The 19,537-nt window shown below is 43.4% G+C and overlaps 2 protein-coding genes across 2 annotated transcripts in view; one reads left to right on the forward strand and one right to left on the reverse strand.

The window, feature by feature from the left end:
• Positions 1 to 2,980, forward strand: part of LOC134450578 (ATP-binding cassette sub-family D member 3-like) — a 52,817-nt gene extending 49,837 nt beyond the window's left edge. Inside the window, exon 23 of the mRNA XM_063200412.1 lies at positions 1,012 to 2,980. Within this exon, the coding sequence (XP_063056482.1) occupies positions 1,012 to 1,089 (78 nt within the window). The 3' untranslated portion in view covers positions 1,090 to 2,980. The remainder of the gene's footprint in view (positions 1 to 1,011) is intronic.
• Positions 2,981 to 5,483: 2,503 nt separating this feature from the next.
• On the reverse strand, positions 5,484 to 18,998 carry LOC134450579 (tissue factor-like). Its single transcript, XM_063200414.1, has 6 exons — positions 18,813 to 18,998; positions 18,559 to 18,673; positions 15,900 to 16,087; positions 12,707 to 12,891; positions 9,659 to 9,821; positions 5,484 to 5,745 (listed from the first exon to the last, which is right to left on the reverse strand). Exons 1-6 carry the CDS (start codon positions 18,874 to 18,876, stop codon positions 5,594 to 5,596), a joined length of 867 nt encoding a protein of 288 aa, XP_063056484.1. The 5' UTR covers positions 18,877 to 18,998; the 3' UTR covers positions 5,484 to 5,593.
• Between the last annotated feature and the right edge of the window lie 539 nt (positions 18,999 to 19,537).

Consider the following 19,537-nt stretch of genomic DNA (forward strand, 5'->3'; position numbering starts at 1 on the left):
TGTTTACGCTCGGTTGGTTTATGCCCTCGTAGTATTTGCATGCCACGTCTTGTTTGTGGAATTTAAAATGTGGGCCGTGGTCTCCTGGCGTGGTATTTCCAGGGGGGGGCTATAGAACTGGCATTGACAAGCTTGAGCCATCACTCCAACCACTCCAACCAAAAACAAGCAGGAAAAAGCAGGAGTGCTTTTGGGTCTTCACCTTTATTCCCTGCTGCTCATCAGTGTAGGGCATGTGAAACTCAGGCCCCGGGGCCAAATTTGGCCCGCGGAGCCATTTTATTCGGCCCCCGAGATCATTTCAAATGTGTATTACAGTTGGCCCACATACAACATTAATATATGGAAAATATGACTTAAAGGCAACATTGTGTGCATCACAGGAAATTATGAGTCGGTCCAGATTAGTGTGAAGGCCCTTAGTAGCACATGGCAGTGTAGTTTGAGTGCATATGATGGGAACGTGTTATTAGCCGAGCTTTACGTCTACTTTATTCACAATTTCAGTGAATTTTAAATATTGAATTCGGCCCGCGACTTCATTCCAGATTTTGATTTTGGCCCACTTTGAATTTGAGTTCAACACCCCTGGTGTAGGGGCTCTCAAACTTGGTCCAGGTAGAGCACATCTGAGGCACTCAAGGATGCAATTTTTCACTTTTGATTTGACTACAATGCGTGAGGGCCTCAGATTTTCTCTACATGCACCATCCTTTGGGGAATGTTGCAAATGACTAACTACTGTATTTGTTTTGTGTTGTGATGTTGTGATGTTGTGTTTCAGGGGTCCGTTTCTCGATTCTTGTTGTTGCTAACTATCTTAAGACCGTCTTAAGACGTAACACCATTCCCATTGGATTTAGTGCCAAGCGTCGCTGTCGAGAGAGAGTTGAGTCGCTCTTACGAAGGACGTTTTGCTACCGTCTTTAGCAAAGACGCTTTCAAGATGCGGACCCCTGGTCCTGCTACTATTTGCATATTGTGATGTTGTGTTGTGTTTCTGGCCCGCAGTACTATTTGCATATTGACGGCAGAGGCAGCTACGAGTTCAAAGCCATCACAGAGGACACGCAGCAGTTTGGATCATGACGCTCGCTGGTCCCGCGATGATGACATCATGATACCTGCTGGTCCCCCAATGATGACATCATGACGCCCGCTGGTCCCCCAATGATGACATCATGACGCTTGCTGGTCCCCCAATGATGACATCATGATACCCGCAGGTCTCTCAATGATGACATCATGCCGCTCGTTGGTGCCCCGATGATGACATCAGCAACGGAAGACATCTACATCAAGTGGCCATTCTGGAGCCTTTTCACTCTCACTGGAGCAAAGACTTAAATCATGGGAGCCTCTGGCCCACGAGCCGGCCCACGATATCATTTTAATGTTATGCAGCTTCACATGAAATATGACATGCCTTGTAAACAATCTTAGTAGTAGGAAATGGATCGCAGTCAATTCTTCTTCTTTCTTGTTGTTTTCTTTTTATTTTAACATTGCAGGGAATGATATGTAAACAATCTTAGAAATTACATTTGCAATTCAATTAGGTTATATTTTCAGGAGACCTAGTGAAATTGGGGTCTGTTTTAAAGGTGGCTGCCTTCAATATAGCCTTAAAGTGCAGGGGGAAATCCTGATTTGCGTTCATAGTGCGGCCCTTGGAGGACCTTAGAAAACCTGAAGTGGTCCCTCCAATGAAAAAAAGTTCCCCACCCCTGAACTACTGTACCTCTGATTTAAATCAATACCCCCGTATTTCCCAACGGTGGTTTTACTGACTACCCAACCAAACTCAAGATTAACTTTGAGGAGTAAGGACTTTTTTTCCCAGGTTCTTCTAGAATTTCACTGGAACACTCTACAGCTCCCATAGAAGTCTATGTTAAAAAATCTTGCAAAGTCTTTATGACATCATAATGAGAACTCAAAAATTTGCCAAAATTCTAATCCCATATTTGTGATGGTACTCCTCAAAGGGTTAAGTGGCCGGCCGTTCTCCTTGCGTAGAGGGGCCGAGGTACTCAAAGTCAAGAGCAGAGATGTGTAAAGTAGAAGTAGATTAACTGTGAGCGATGTTATTACAACAATGTGATATCATACTAATAATGCTGTCATTACATCTGCAACAGAACGTCTAGTTCAGTGTTTCTCAAACTTTTTCAGACCGAGGACCACTTTGTCCCCCCAAAAAATAATCGGGAACCACCGGTCAACTGAATTGTCAGTTGATGGATGCTAATTTGACACTGCTAATTTTCATGCGGATCACTTACTTTTTATTCACATTATAAGCCTGTCTTATTGTGTTGAAAACATGAAAATGTTACAAATATATCCTACTGCTAGCTTATCTTGGAAAAGTAGAAATCCCCTCGCGGACCACCTGAGCTCTGTGGCGGACCACTAGTGGTCCCCGGACCACACTTTGAGAATCACTGGTCTAGTTCTACTTTATACCACTATTTCAAACAGTCAAACGGTTCTCCTGTAAGTAGATGCACCACTCGCTCTGAGTTCAAATCCCCACGTCACTCATACACCCTGCTGTGCTCTGTACTGAGCTGCTGTATTGTATTATTTTACTGTGTGTGTGTGTGTGTGTGTGTGTGTGTGTGTGTGTGTGTGTGTGTGTGTATATTTGTGTGTGTGTGTGTGTGTGTGTGTGTGTGTGTGTGTGTGTGTGTGGGACGTGATTTAAGTGTGTGTTGGGCTGTTGTAATATGTTGGTACGCGTAGGAAATGAGTTTCTAGATGAGTAGGTTCACACATGGCGTGAAGGAGCACCTGATGAACACCTGGATTTATTTTGGACGTATGGACTTGTTGATGTTTATCTTTTTTCGTTTTGCGTTTTTTATACAAGAATTAGTGTCAGCTGGTGGGCCGGCTGCTCGTGTGTAAAGATGATTGCTGTAATTTAATATACTGTACTGTACGTATATGAAGAATAAATGTATATATTGATACATTTTACATTTCTTTTTTTGATCATACCTCATTTTTTTCCCCACTAAACTATTTCTCTAAATATGCAATATTCAATAGTTTTTAAAATGGTAAAATACTGCAGGTATTGTCTAGAAATGCACTAATTTGTACGTTAATACTTAGCACCGATATTACCCACTTGCCTTTGACTTTATGTTTAAGTAAAAAGAAGTGTGTATACAGGTGGAGGTTAGTTACCGTTCTCATGTACTTCCAGACGTTCTCTGAGTATGGCAGTGCACATTTTGCCTCCAAGCTAGCAATTAACATGGAATCCTATGAGACCAGCTAGCTACCGGCTGGTCTCATAGGATTCAATATTAATTGCTAGCATGGAGTTAAGATTTGCACTGCCATACTCAGAGGACTCAAGGGCAGGTGTAATATGGGCTTATTTCCAAAATGGCACAGTGTCACTTTAAGATCATTATGGTGGCTCACAATATACAACATGGCAATTCCTGAGGTGCAATGAGCCATGTAACCTGCGGGGGGCGCCGGCTGATAATCAGTTTAGAAGCCATCCCTCCAGCTGTGGACACGTCACCCCTGTGGTGTGAAGTAGTGAACTCAACTACACACACCTATAGGTCTGTACTGAACTCTTCTATGGGTGCATCCCAATATGTGACCTTGCCTCCTCCACTTGCCTCCTCCACTTGCTTCTCGTCATGATGACATCACTGACAACAGCATTATATTTCAATATCTTGCAAAAGCTCAATTGTAAAGTCTTTTTCTCATTTGCAATTGGGATGGTGAATGAAAAACAGTCCCTCAAAAGTTGTTGTGGCGAGGCTGACAGCTGGGAAACTTTATCGTTTTCTCCACGGAGGAGGGGCCAGGAGGCGGGACGAGGAGACAAGCACAAGTGGAGGAGGCAAGGTCACATATTGGGATGCACCCTATAATGGCTGACGTGTCGGCCATCTTTGGGGCCCCTAAGGCCTGTGCAGTGGGCCCCTGGCGTGTCGGCCATCTTTGGTCCCCCAATGCCTGTGCAGTGGGCCCCAGAGAGCCCCAAACCCTCAACCCTCAACCAGGCCGGCTGACAGGGGGGACAAAGGGGTATGTTGTCCCGGGCCAAGGGAGATAGGGGGCTCACAATTGGTTCCCCTTTACATTGTATGTATCGGGTAGGGGGCCCTTTCAGATTACTTTTTCCTGAGCCCAGCAAAAGCTATCAGCGGCCCTGCCCTCAACAGGCCGCTCCTCGCAGCATGAGAAGGAGATGATTGTAGCAAATTTAAGGTGTGTGTGTGTTCTGCCACCCCGTGTACACTGTGGAAACCTGCTGCCCCGAGGGCCTCTGACAACACACACACACACACAGCATGCAGCCCGCACCACACACACACACACACACACACACATGGGAAAGAGATGGATTTTGCTAATGTAAGGTATGTATGTGTTCTGCCACCCCCCGTGTACAATGTGGAAATCTGCGGGCCTCTGACAACATTCCTCCCCCCAACACACACACACACACATGGGAAGGAGATGGCTTTTGTAAGGTACGTATGTGTTCTGCCACCCCGTGTACAATGCCCTGGGGGCCGTGAAAACATATGCCAACCCCCACTAACACCCCAACCCCCCCTGGGAAAACACGCTACCACGTGCCCTCCCCTCCCGCTAAGTGGAAACACATCTGGCTGACACATGCCTGTTTGGACAACAGGAAATACGACCCAACCAGGCGGTACCAGTCATCGTACGCTTTAATAGTGCAAGTATGTTTCAATTGGACAAACAACAACAAAAGGACAATATTATCTAAACAATAAATAACAATTTTATTTACAAAAATATAAACATAAATAACAAAAGCAAATCCATAATCTTCCTTTAAAAAATAATGTTCTGTAACGCTCCCACTGTAGTCTGTGAGTCTCATACCTCAATGTGTGTAAAAAGCAGCCGTATAGCGTTTCATAGAAACCAGAGTCCGGTGCGGACGGTGTACCATAAAAAACCAAACCTCTCCCTGACAGCACCCAGTGGACCAGCGCGGACGGTGTACCATAAAAAAGGAAACCTCTCCCAAACAGCACCAAGTGGACCAGCCACACTCACTGCTCTTGTGCAAAATAAAATACTGTACCAAACAGGCCGGGAATTTCATCATTTTAGGGGCAAGGCCACTTGGCCTTTTGAGTTGTCAAGGCAAATAACCAAGGCCATACACATAAAAAAAAAACAGTAATTGTGCGTGAAAGGTAGGGTAACCATGTCCATGACAGGAAAAAGGAGGACATGTTTTTGGACTGGGGGGTTTGGGGGTCCTCCCCCAAGAAAATGTGCGTTTCTTAGATGCAATTTCATGCATTTTAATACCTTTTCATCTATTAGGTGTCTGGCTTAATGCTAAACCACAAAACTTAGTCAGAGAGGGCATCAAGGCCACTGTGGCCTTATGGCAGATATTTTTTTCAAGGGCACAAGGCCAAAGTGGGAGGGCACGAGGGCCATGGCCAAACGACCAAAACAAGACATGTGACCTTGGCCTTGACCCTTGGGTCTACACTGTAGTGGTTGCCATGGTCGCAGCATCCATCTTGACGCCTTTGGAATGTCGTTGGCCTTGGTTCTACACTGTAGTGGTTGCCATGGTGGCAGCATCCATCTTGACGTGTTTGGAGTGTCGACATTTCTTGCAGCAGAGGACCGTGATGACGATGAGCAGGACGAAGACCAGCAGCAGGATGGCAGCACCTCCTGTCAACACCGGCCAGCTCACATCTGGACAGGAGAGGAGAAGAGGACAGTCAAAAAGATGAGGCGCACACAAAGCTTGCAGGTTCAAAAAGTGTATTGTGGCCGACAAATTAACAAAAGAAGTCAACGGAAAATATTTGGTGAGCAGTCGCACCAAGCAACAAGCGATCCTAAGTTAGGGCGCAGACGCCAAGTTTCTTTGTTTCCTTACCACGATGAGAAGAGAAGACCCGAAGCGGGTTCTTCTTAACCAAGGATCTCAGATTCATTCACCAGCATAGATTCTAGATTTTACATTCGTATGCCAGGGCTGCGTTTCCCAAAGATTCTTAAAGTCAAAAAAGGTACTGCAACTATGCTGCTCATTGAAACTGGGCTGCCTATTGCCAAATCTTTACATGGAAGTTTACTAAGTAAGAAACAAATATTTTCTAGTATGGTCCAAGTACAGTCATTTTTGCAGCTAAAAATGGCTATTTTTGGAAATTCAAAATGGAGAAGATCCCCCTTTTCATGTATGAAAAGTGCAATTTTTCCAGTCATAATGAATACTTAGAATTTGATGCTGGTGGTAAGTATTCATGAAAAAGGTAACATTAGTGAATGGGCAGCATGAATTCTGAAACGAAACTATAACATAGAAAATGAAGAAAAAGAAAATGTTACACAGTGCTCCTTCAACAAAGGATGTTCGATTCAACAGCTTAGATTCTAGATGTTAAATTCTTCTGCCTGGTTGGTTTAGTTCCTCTGCACTGCGCAGGACCTCAGGGGAAGGAACAGAATTGTCAGGTTCTGTCTTTGGAAGAGTGTCGTACTATAATTACTCATTCTGGAAAAACAAAGACAAAATGTTCTTTCTATCTGTGTTTCTTTTAGAGATGTCTGATAATATCGGCCCACAGATATTATCGGCCCGATAATAGCATAAAATATAATATTGGTCAATATCGGTATTGGATTTTTGACCTATCAAAACCGATATAATAATACTTGAATTACTATACACTTTCCTCCTTAATTATTTTTCTATTTTGCACAGACATGTTAATATATTCGAGAATGCATCTAGTGGGGCATTACAATAAAATTAAGCATATTTTGTTCCACAACGGCAGATTTGAAATGTTGCCTAAAATTTGTTATGAGGAAAAATAACCCACATATATCGGCATCGATATCGGAATCGAAAATTGAGAGTTGGACAATATCGGCATATTGGATATCGGCAAAAAAGCCAATATCGGACATCTGTAGTTTCTTTCTTTCCCTTCTAAGCCACTGAATCAACATATAAATTGTCCAAACTACTTTAGAACTCTATAAACGATGCACAACATTTTCAGACCCAAGACTTGTACTCCACAAGTAATGTGGATCACAGCACATGACTTTCTGTTTGATGATGTATTCTATTCTTTTGGTGAATGAGTGTGGCCAAAGAGTGAAAGTCAGAATCTTATCCTGACATTGGAGTCAAAGTGAGAGTGAGCCTCCATTTGTCCTGACATAGTGAGAATTAGCCTCTATCTCTCCTGACATTAGTTCCACAGCTGCGATGACTGAGGGTCTCTGAGGAATGTTGAGTCAGAGAGACAGCTCAGTACAACATCTCTAGCTGCCTTTGCTCTGCTTTGCTCTGCTTTGCTTCCTCCCCCATATTTTAATCAGGTTTTCAGGAGGCCGCCTGCAACACTTGCTGGGAAAACAGAAGAGATTGGAATGTGCTAGTCCACCAACAAAGGCTTCTGCTAGCCGCCAGCTAAATATAATCATCGAGGCGTCCCCACCGGGAATTAAAACATCTCCAGAAGTTCAACGCAGAGGAGAGGAGAGAAGAGGATCTGGAAAGTACCAGCACACCCTGAGATCTGCAATACAGTTCTACATTGACCTTTAAGAGTGTGGGTTTTAGAGCATTCTATAAAAAGAATGCATTCTATAACAATGCAAGATTCTACAATAATCCATATTGTACTGAATGACGCCCAGAATTCTATAGAACTTTCACTGTCCGAACATTCCTGTCACACATTCTTAAAGGTTAAAGCAACACTAAGTAGGTTCCCCTCCATCACCCTATTGGTTGGAGGCAGAATAGACACAATTACATCAAACAAGTCCTGTTTTTGCTACAACTGTACATAATCCACTTCGTTTTATTTCTTCAGGACATTTGCACATTAATTAACATATACATACATCTACATATATGTAAGTGTGCCAGATTGTAGCCCAAAGGCTAATCTTGTTCCTTGATCTTGATCTTGTTCCTGTTCTTGTTTAGCTTTAAATAAATAAAAACTTGGAGAACACTATTGTGAATTTTTTACCTGTTAATTAAGTCTCCTATTTGAAAAAAAAAAACAATTCTGTGTCTATACCACCGGATGCAACTTTTCCGGTAGAATGGAAGGTGCCTGACATGACGTGCCGTGATGACATGACGTGCCTGATTACTTCTCCAAACCGGCTTCATGTGGTTACAGCCGATGGAGAGCAAATTGTGGGCCCTACGTACGCACAATCAGCTCGAATGGACCCCCCAGCCATATATCTACATAAATCAGACACTGTGTGGGCCCCCCATATATACATGGGACCCTGGTAACTCAGTCAGACTTTACCCCCCTGTACTACACTCCAGAGAGTAGGAAAGCCTTTAAAGGAGGGGCCTTGTAATGTGTTACAAGTTGATGTTTAGGACGTTTCCAGATGTTCAGAACAGGAAGGGAAACTTGTAAAGCCCCTGCCAGATGTGTCAACCTTGAACCTTGTGGTCTGAAAGTAAGATGCCAGATTTCCTTTAACCTAACTGAGTTGCTGATCCGTCCGGTCTTGATCATACTTATCTGAGCTGGTTGGTCGGATTTCTTCTTTATTCTTTGAGCCAGGGGATTAACTCCTCTGGTCCTATTTTAGTCTCTGGGGGTGCCGCAAGCCGCAGCACCGACTATAATTTAAACTATGTCTTTGTATATTAAGCTGTGTGGCGTGACAGGGTTAACTAGGTATGTCTGTATAGTAAGGGGTCAAAGACTTGCAAAATGGCATTGTCATTCAGTGTAACGGATGCCTTCTGCTGACTGTAACTATAAGAAACATGACTCTTTTTATGTATTTATTGTTACAGGGAATTCATGAAAGCCTCGGCTGTCATCCATTCACTTGAAACAATTTAAAAATCATGTTTTTTTGCAGTTACAGTCGGCGGAAGGTGTCCGTAACACTGAATGACAAAGACGTCTTTGACCCTAAGCTGTGTGATGTAGCATAGCAGGGCTTGAACTACACCAGGGATTGGCACCTCTTGCTTGTAAGCCATTGGGTCACAGAGCAGAACTTACATCACTGGACATTCTTAACCTAAAAAAACAAGACCTGTTTAATCCATGTAGTATCCAGGGAATTTTAAAAGAAAGAATGAATGAAAGATGATCCACAGATTCTTTTCGAAGAGCTGAACAATAGACTTCTAGAATGGTAGTGCAGCTGCTCGTTAAGAATAGAATGTTGAGAGAAAGTGACCGTTGAGATGGAACCCTGTATTGGCAGCACCTGTTCGACTGACTGAATGGCAGTTTCTACAGATTCTTCTGTTTGAGGAGCTGTTTCCACGTAGCAGGATATTTTTATATGTGGATATTTTTTTCTCCTGGTTGCATTGGTTTTGGCCTTCCGTTTCCACGTAGCAGATATTTAAAAATCCAGATATAAAAAAGCAGGAGAAAAAAATATCCTGTTTAGGGGGCTGAAACGCATTAGTTACAATGGAGGATTTATTTTATCCACATGTTGCGTTTACACCTAACCAGGAGAAAAAATTACCTGCTAAAAAAATATCCTGCTACGTGGAAACAGCACCTGACACCCTGAACCAGCGACAAGACAGAAAGGGCAGAAAAGAAAGACGGAAAAAAAAAATACAAGAACTTACCCTCAAAAAATGAGGGTGGCTGGGGCGGCCAGCACACGGGTCCGGCCCACTGGCCCGTCTTGTGGTGTCGCGAGCGGATGTGAGCCGCCACCTGGAAACAGTAGCTGACGCCGGCCTCCAGCTTCTGGATCTCCACCACGCGCCCCGCACTCTTGGACTTGCTCTGGGGGAGAAGTCAAGTCAACTTTATTTATAAAGCACTTTAAAAACACAACAGAGGTAGCTGTCCAAAGTGCTGGACAAGTAGGAGGACTTGAAAGGAATCTTTCAACCTTAGAACACATAGAAATACTTGAGGACATAGGACAAAATACAAAGACCACTTGCCAAAAAAAAAAAAGAGAAACGTCACAATCAATAAGATCTAAAAACTGAGCATCATGTAGAACAAAAAAAGGGGGACAGGTTATGTTATAGGGCAAACCATAAAAGGACAATTTCATAAAGACACATTTTAAGAATTTTAAGAAAAAATATAAAAGCTAAGGGGATGATCAACGTTTAGGAAGAAAGCCTCCAGCTTCTGAACCTCCACCACGCGCCCCGCACTCTTGGACTTGGTCTGGGGGACGGAGAAGACACATCACATTCGACACGTCAACGTTCTTTCCTGAATATAGTCACATATTCATTAGATTTCGTTAGTTAGGTCTTGGTCTTGGCGTGAAGATAGATCACATATTCATTACATTACACTTAGTAGCTGCCGCTTTTATCCAAAGAGATTTAGTTATTTTTCGGTACAGGACAGGGTATTGGTTACAGTCCCTGGAGCAGTGTGGGGTTAAGTGTCTTGCTCAACGGCACATCAGCCATGGAGTGAGCTAGGGAGTGGAAGGGTGGGATTCAAACCTGCAACCCTCTGATCATTAGACTCTGTCTGGTATCTCTCTTCACCTGAGAAATTACCACTTCTGAGTTCTTTGTATGAAAGTTATTTTTCAATTGCTTATACTTACATACAATTTTCACAACTACTGTCATTTTTCCCAAAACTCAAACTGCATAAAAATTCTGCTACTGCTCACACAAAATGCAAAACAAGTTCTCACTCTGTAACAAAGTTTTCAGTACATTTAACATTTCAAAAGCACAACACAAAGATCCATTTCAGATCCATTTCAGATCCATTAAAACGTATGTGTATAGGCAGAGAATTGATTTGAAAAAACCTGTGCAGTTGAGAAAAAATGTACTATGGGCAATTGGTCCCTTTCTGTTTATTCCAGAATCCAACACACACAGTGTCCACAGACACACACCACAACACTATACAGACAGACTACACTGCACACTATACAGACACAAACTACACTGCACACTATACAGACATATACACCACACACACACTTGGGAATGTATACGTCTGAGTGATGACAGGGCCTTTAGTCTTGGTCTCGGGGTCAGGAGAGGTTAACTTGTCATTACACACATTACAGACACACACACACACACACACACACACATACACACACTCACACACACACACACACTCACACACACACACACACACACACACACACACACACACACACACACACACACTCACACACACACTCACACACGCACACACACACACACACACACACACACACACACACACACACACACACACACACACACACACACACACACACACACACACACACACAGAGAAATGTTCCAAGCTTGAGTGGTACAAGAACAACACACACACACACACACACACACACACACACACACACACACATACGCACTGAGACTGAGTGATGATGTTAGATAATGGGGCACAGCCCTCGGCCGACCAAATCTTACAAGAGCGTTGACTGATTAAAGCAAAGCGCACAAGGAATGCAGCTCTCTCTAATCGGGCAACGCAGTGAAAACAGTCCAGTCACTCAATACACACACAGACACGGCAGGCTACGGTATTTCACCACACATTTGCACGTGTAAACAATAACATGACAACTAACTTTCTGAGATTTCTCACAGCCTAACACTTTGTTAATTCACTAAATAAACTGGCCTGATATTTTCCCCTCATACTGCCAATTTGTCATCATGCTCATTGCTTGTGCCGCCAACATCAATAGCCTATCATGCCAGATGTATTTGTTCCATGTTAGTCTGACAGTATCCAAACCATTACCACACAACCAGAACATTACATAACGTATCTTTTGTCAACAACATTGATATCATCTTCAGGGAATAACTTCAAGTCATGTTCAATCAAACATGACCAGGGCTGATCAATGTGGCCGACCCTCCATTTCATAACGACTTCACAATCGATGACTCACCAGCCCTAAGTAACAAAACCTAATGGACCCAGCCAGAGTGTCTGTGGTTGCCGTCACGGACAAACATAACAGCATTCAAAACCCATAATGTTCAAAGTCAGACAGCACAACCAATCAGAGTTGGCAGCCTGGCCCCAATTCGTCCACCGCTGCGGGGGATGACTGTGTCGTGACACTGTTTTGACTCTTTTATGACATGGTCATGTGATGCGTACGGCACCGTTCTCAAGTTACGTCAACAACTAGAGATAGCAAACTGGCCGTCCAACGCTGCGGGAGAACTTTTTATCATGTGACACACATTTTTTTTCACCACTGCCCCCAAGACATGGGAAATTAATCAAAGTTCAAAATAATGTTTCTATTCCCTATATGAGTATATATACCAACTTGGGCAACAGTAAAGTCATTGATGGAGATCCTTAGCCGACCCTTCCCCGTCTCTCTCTCCCTGCTTACTTCCAGTCGGTCTTGATTGTCCTGGCACAAAAATAAAGGCCCAAAAAGACCCAAAATATATGTAAGAGCCAATTTAACCGTTTCTATGAAGACACCTCATTTGCACCCCCTACAGTCACGGAGCGTAAATTAACCTCCTGGTTGGAAGCCTCTCTTGTGCGCCCCCTACAGGTCCGGAGTCCGGTGCCTCTAATGGAGAGGCACAAATACCTGCTGAGGACCAGACCAGGGGTGGCTGATTGGAGGCTTACAGCTTTCTTATGTCTGTCTCCTATATATATATTTAAAATAAAACATGTGTTACCTTCCCAGTGCTGCCGGCCTTGCTGTAGTGTATCTCGTACATCAGGTCTGTGCCGAAGATCTCGCGTATGGTGAGCTTCTTGCCGTCCCTCTCCACGGCCGTCAGTGGGTCCTGGATGTGCACCTCCATGCGCGTCTTGTCCTCCGCGCTCTGGACGACCTTGAAGGACGGCTTCCCAATCTGGGCTGTCGGGGGGAGGAAGATAAATAGATATTGTAAAACAAAGGAGATACGCACTCCGCGCTTCTAAATTAACAATCCGGTGCAACCAGAGCAGGACCAAAACATAAGCAAAAAGGGAAAGAAATCTGGTGCCGCACAGATGTCTATTTTCTGTAATTTATTTTTTAGTGCAGTGAGACTAACGTTTCGACATGCGTCCTCTGAGGACTCTGATGAAGACGCATGTCGAAACGTTATCAAGCGTGTGGCACCAGATTTCTTTCCCTTTATACATAGATATTGATTTGTTCTTTCGGAACATAGAACATAGAATACAGAACAGCTGGATATTCCAAGATGACCACCTTGAGGGACGGCTTCCCAATCTGGGCTGGCAGGTGAGAGTGAGATACATAGATATTGATTTGTCCTTTCAGGTGCTGTTTCCACGTAGCAGGATAGTTTTTTAGCAGGGTATTTTTTTTCTCCTGTTGAGGTAAACGCAGCATGTGGATAAAAATAAATCCTCCATTGTAACAAATGCCTTTCAGCCCACTAAACAGGATATTTTTTCTCCTGTTTTTTATACCTGGATTTGAAATATCTGCTACGTGGAAACGGAAGGCCAAAACCAATGCAAAACCAATGCAACCAGGAGAAAAAAGTATCCACAGATAAAAATCCAGCTACGTGGAAACAGCACCTAACACCCACCACCTTGACTAGCTTCCCTGAAAAGAGAACACTAGTGTAGATTCCATTTCTAATACTATAATTTACGATTCTTCACCAAAATATATAAACCTACTTTTAGTTTTTTTCACATCATATTTCATAATGGAACTGCAGTGCATGTCCTTTCCAATGATGATAGACGGTCACATGTCTCACATGATTCTGATACCAGTCAACTCCCCCACCTGGACTAACACAAACTCTACAGGAACCGCTGAGTAAAGTAGACCTGAACCCCTTACACAAAGACTGACTGACTTCAGGACATAGACCCAATAGTTTAGTTTAGTTTAGTTTAGTTTAGTTTAGTTCAACAGGGACCATGCACAATACACATTGATTACAGAAGTAAAAAGATGGCTTGTGCCAGATTATAGCTAGCTAATTTCCATCTGCAGTCCCTGGACAGGTAAAACAAACATTAAAATACAATAACATAAACAAGATATAAACAAGTAAGCACATCCATAGGCCATGGGTCAAACACACACACACACACACACACACACACACACACACACACACACACACACACACACACACACACACACACACACACACACACACACACACAGACACACACACACAAACACACACACACACACACACACACACACACACACACGCACTAAAATGGCATACAGTGTGAGTCAATAGGCAGACTGACTTCAGGACATAGGCCCAATAGACAGGCTGACTTCAGGACATAGACATAGGCAGGCCAATATACCCAATAGACAGTGTTGTAAGGGGAGACGTGTGCATTCCTGCAGGTCATCCAAGGCCATGCGGGTTTCTAAGAGCTCTAAGGGCTTCATTGTTACCGTATCCAAATGGTAAGTGTGAAATCACAGCTTTGTGAAATCTTAGTCTGTCACTGTGACACAGACAGCACACATGTGCCATTTCTCTGAGGCGTTGTTCCGACCTCTCAACAATCCAACAGTTTCCCATTGAAAAGCCAGATTACTGTTATTGTGAGGCTGAAGCAGGAACCTGGCCTACAGTTAACCCATCACATGCCAGGCCCATTGCAACAGAGCTTGACAGGAGACCAAGGGGAGCACCATGCTCAGGGTGCCCTGATTGACGGGGGAGTACAGGTGAGAGTTAGTCGCCATGCTCAGGGTACCCCTGATTGACGGGGGAGAGCTAATCACTGGGCCATTCACTCAACATGATCTCGAACGAATTGCGTCTCATTTCTCACGCAAACCAAAAACTGAAATTGCGACGCATTCTCTTTACACACATGTGCAGTGGTCATGCAGCTGTCCGTGACAGGTTAGGTTCTTTTTTTTATATATATATATTTTTAGAGGCTTTTAATGCTTTTATTTGATAGGACATTCTGAGATGGTGACAGGAAGCGAGTGGGACAGAGAGACGGGGTGGGATCGGGAAATGACCCCGGCCGGACTCGAACCGGCTTAGCGCGCTGCGCCACAGCGCCCCCTTCAGGTTAGGTTTAGGGAAAGTTTTGGTCAGGGCACAAATTTAAAACTCAGAAACGTGGCATTACTGACAGGTTAGGTTTAGGGATGGTTTTGGGAAGGGCACAGCTAGACCAATCAGAAGCTTCCTATGTGCTCCAGACAGCAGGGAATGCGTCAGAATATGTACACAATCTTGGATGTTGGTTTTGCGTGAGAAATGAGACGCATTTTTTGGAGATCAGGCTCATTCACTCCCCTATCCACATGGTGATGGTCAAAGTGGCAACGACCAGCAACTCCTGGACCACCTCCTATGACGTTATTCTGTGCTGTACAGTTATGTCTGTGTCTGAGGAAGGTCCACTGACTGAAAGCTCACAGAACTATAACACTTTTTAGAGCCGACTAAACTTTTTTTTTTTTTTTTTTTTTTTTAATATACCCACCCTCCCCCGGGGATGAAGTTACAGTTTACATGTTATCCTAATGCAATGAGAAGTATTACATTAATTAAGAGATAGTTAGAAAGCCGACTAAACTAGCCCTGAAGACTTTCTCCTGTTTAACAGTATCTACTTGTCCTTTTTTTCATAGATGAGCGGTGATTTTTGACTTGATGACTTGATGACGATAATCTATTTCAATATAACTCTGCATGTCCAAGATTATTATTAGGCCATTTGTCCTGCTGCCTTAAGTCTGTAAGTTAACTCAACTCGATGCTTTCTCAAGTTGAGTTAACTTACAAACTCAAGGCAGCAGGGCAACTTACTTTTTTATGTTTAACTGGCTTATTGCCATGATTTGCAGTGTAGTCTATGAACTGATGCCATTGTGGTGGCTGCCTGGTGGGTACGTACTTTCTTTGTAAGGGCAGAAGGGCGGAGCAGAGGTGTAGGGCAGCTCGTCAAAGTCGGCGTCGCCGCTGCCCAGGGTCTCGGAGATGACGTCGGCCGTGTAGGTCTTCCGCAGGTCCAACAGCTGATTGGTCATGTCACACTCTGTCTCCCGGGTGCGGATGCAGTGCATGGCCTTATTCTCCAGGAGCCTGCAGACGCAAGGCAAGGCAAGGCAAGTTTATTTATATAGCGCATTTCATACACAGGTGCAACTCAATGTGCTTCACAAAGTTAACAAATGTAACTGAAAGGAAAACAGGGAAATTAATTAGAGTAAAAAAAAAAACATTTAAAACATTAAGATAAAAACATAAGGTTAAAATAATAGTAGAATAAAACTTAAATGACATAAAACCTTGAAAAACATACGCAAGTCTTCAGATTTTAACTGTTCGACGACAGAGGAGTCTGGCCTCCTTTTTTCCGTTTACCTGATAGAGTCTAGAATTGTCAGGGTTTTGTCTTCTCTTATTTTACCGTCTTTTCATTCAATCCTCAGAATTTAACTGTTCGACGACAGAGGAGTCTGGCCTCCTTTTTTCCGTTTACCTGATAGGGTCTAGAATTGTCAGGGTTTTGTCTTCTCTTATCTTATCGTTTTTTCATTCAATAATTTAAGAAAGCATCTGAGAACAGCTTTGTCTTGAGTCTAGATTTAAAGCTATCAATAGTGGGTGCATTTTTTACGTCATCGCAGAACAAGTCAACAAGTTAGATGCATCGCCTTATTCTCCAGGAGCCTGCAGAACAAGTCAACAAGTTAGATGCATCGCCTTGTTCTCCAGGACCCTGCAGATGCAGAACAAGTCAACAAGTTAGATACACTACGCTTCTTCTTACCTAAGATTTAAAAAAAATATTATTTGGCAGTGAGAATGCAGTGCATGGCCTTGTTCTCCAGGACCCTACAGATGCAGAACAAGTCAACAAGTTAGATACACTACGCTTCTTCATACCTAAGGTTTTTAAATTATTATTATTATTATTATTTGTAGTTTTTAGATGCAGAATAAGTCAACAAGTTAGATATTGTAGCAAAGGGGAGTAGACCCTACAGACGCAGAACAAGTCAACAAGTTAGATGCATCGCCTTATTCTCCAGGAGCCTGCAGATGCAGAACAAGTCAACAAGTTAGATGCATCGCCTTATGGCGCCTTAGGGCAGTCATGGGTGAGCGGTTAGGGCGTCAGACTTGCATCCCAGAGGTTGCCGGTTCGACTCCCGACCCGCCAGGTTGGTGGGGGGAGTAATCAACCAGTGCTCTCCCCCATCCTCCTCCATGACTGAGGTACCCTGAGCATGGTACCGTCCCACCGCACTGCTCCCCATGGGGCGCCACTGAGGGCTGCCCCCTTGCACGGGTGAGGCATAAATGCAATTTCGTTGTGTGCAGTGTGCAGTGTTCACTTGTGTGCTGTGGAGTGCTGTGTCACAGTGACAATGGGAGTTGGAGTTTCCCAATGGGCTTTCACTTTTCACTTTATTCTCCAGGACCCTGCACATGCAGAATAACACACATTTGAGACAAAATTGCCACTACTGTAGTTAAGCGTGAGCTGTTGTTATTCACCATCCAAAGGTTTGGGGGCCCCAAGCGGCTGCCTGCCTTGCCTGGTGACAAGATGTGCCTCTCTCTCTCTCACACACACACACACACACACACACACACACACACACACACACACACACACACACACACACACACACACACACACACACACACAAACGAGTTAGATATACTATGCTTCTTCTTACCTAAGGTTTTTTATTATTATCATTATTATTATTTGTAGTTTATTTGGCAGTGAGAATGCAGTGCATATTACTACAAACACAACATGACAAAACTTGTAGATGTGAATATAAGGTTTACAGCCACATGGCTGGTTTGCAATAGTCCCTGAATTATCATGCTACCTATTCTAATAAAATGGCACAAAACCGATTTTAAAAACATTATTGTGTGTGTTTGTCATTATTATTAAGATGTCATTCTCATTTAAAATGTCTTGTGGCTTTAAAGCTTGTTCACATCCGGTTCCCATCACAACAGATGTATCATAAATTCTAGTTGTGGTTGTGGGTGTTGTTGTGTAAAGACGTCTCCAATGTCTCCATGTTCCTAAACAGGGTAAACAGGATTAATTGAAGCTGACAAAGATTGAGGAGGACTACTGGTGAAACTGATTTGCTGACATTGACAACATGTGGAAATGTGGACACATCTGGCAACATCTGCAGGTTCCCAAACTCAGTTCTCCTCCATGCAAATGGCCTAACAACTTACTGTAACTGCATTGAATGACTAGGCTACATGTGACAGCTGCGTCTTTTTTCAACAAAAGGTATCCCGTTTCAGTTATAAATGTAGCTATTTATATGTCAGAGTTGATGATGGTCTGACCGAAACGTCTGCACTACACTTGGGTAGCACCTTTTTTGTTTTTCTAATACAATAAAAAAAAGTTCAACATTGCATTCGGCAGAACGGTGTGCGAGTTCCCCTTCCTTGCTTCAAGTTAATCCACTGGAACCTACGCACCCACCAGGGCATCAAGTTCAAAGGCGCGGTAGGCTACCTCCACTGAAAGAGAGATGAAGTAGCCTAAATAAACCTACCCGGAGTACTCCACTGTGTAGGCGTAGTTCGTCGGTTTGGGACTCCATGTCAGAATTGTCTTGAAGTTGAAGGAGAACCAGGAGACATTCTGCGCCGCTGGGGGATAATTTTGACCTAATTTCAGAGGTAAACAACATAACAGTTTGCTATTGAAATGCATCGAGATTTTGTGAAAGATACGTCGACGTTATTTAGGCGAGGACACAGGCTCCGTCTCCATCAATGGATAGATCAATGGAAATGCAAAGCCTACCTGAAATCGCGGAGATGAGCGTCAACGCGAAGACGGTGAATTGTAACAAAGTTGCCTTAAACATGTCAAAATGAATATTCCACTCCTCGAAGAAAACCTTGATTGTCTGATCCTCGAAAGTTGTTCTCCGAACTCCAGCTTGTCAGACAGCTGCGTGAAAGCGTAACGGGGCTCGCTCGTGCTGGATTTATCACCATGGCTGCGTTACGTTACGGTTCTGCCCCCGAATAAGAGCGCGTGACTCACAGAGCTTCCAGCCCAACTGGCCCACAAGATCCCATATAAGGTCATCCGGCAACATGCATAAAGCACAACTGGAAAAAGAAATCCAAACTATTAATTTCATCTTTAATTTACATATTTCCATTCATCCATTTTTACATCCATCTATTTTTAATATTTTTTTATGTAGGCTACAGTGCAGCACATCGTAGGCCTATTGAACTCTGCCAGTTCCATGAAGGCCACAATCTGAAGGAGAAATTCCATGGCTAATTGATATTACACTTCAGCATAATTACATAGGCCTAAGGCTGTAATGACCAGATTGGGGCAATATAAAGACAATGTAATAACTAGGCCTAAATAATAACTTAATAATTAGACTTTGGGGACTGCTTCATTTCTGGATACATTTCCAAAGTTACAAGGTAATTGTGAAAGTGAATGTTTACTAGGTCAGTTGTATTGCCATCTCCTGACCCGGCTGCATGATTCACATGCAG

Source organism: Engraulis encrasicolus, chromosome 6, assembly GCF_034702125.1.
Source record: "Engraulis encrasicolus isolate BLACKSEA-1 chromosome 6, IST_EnEncr_1.0, whole genome shotgun sequence".
Taxonomy (NCBI): Eukaryota; Metazoa; Chordata; class Actinopteri; order Clupeiformes; family Engraulidae; genus Engraulis; species Engraulis encrasicolus.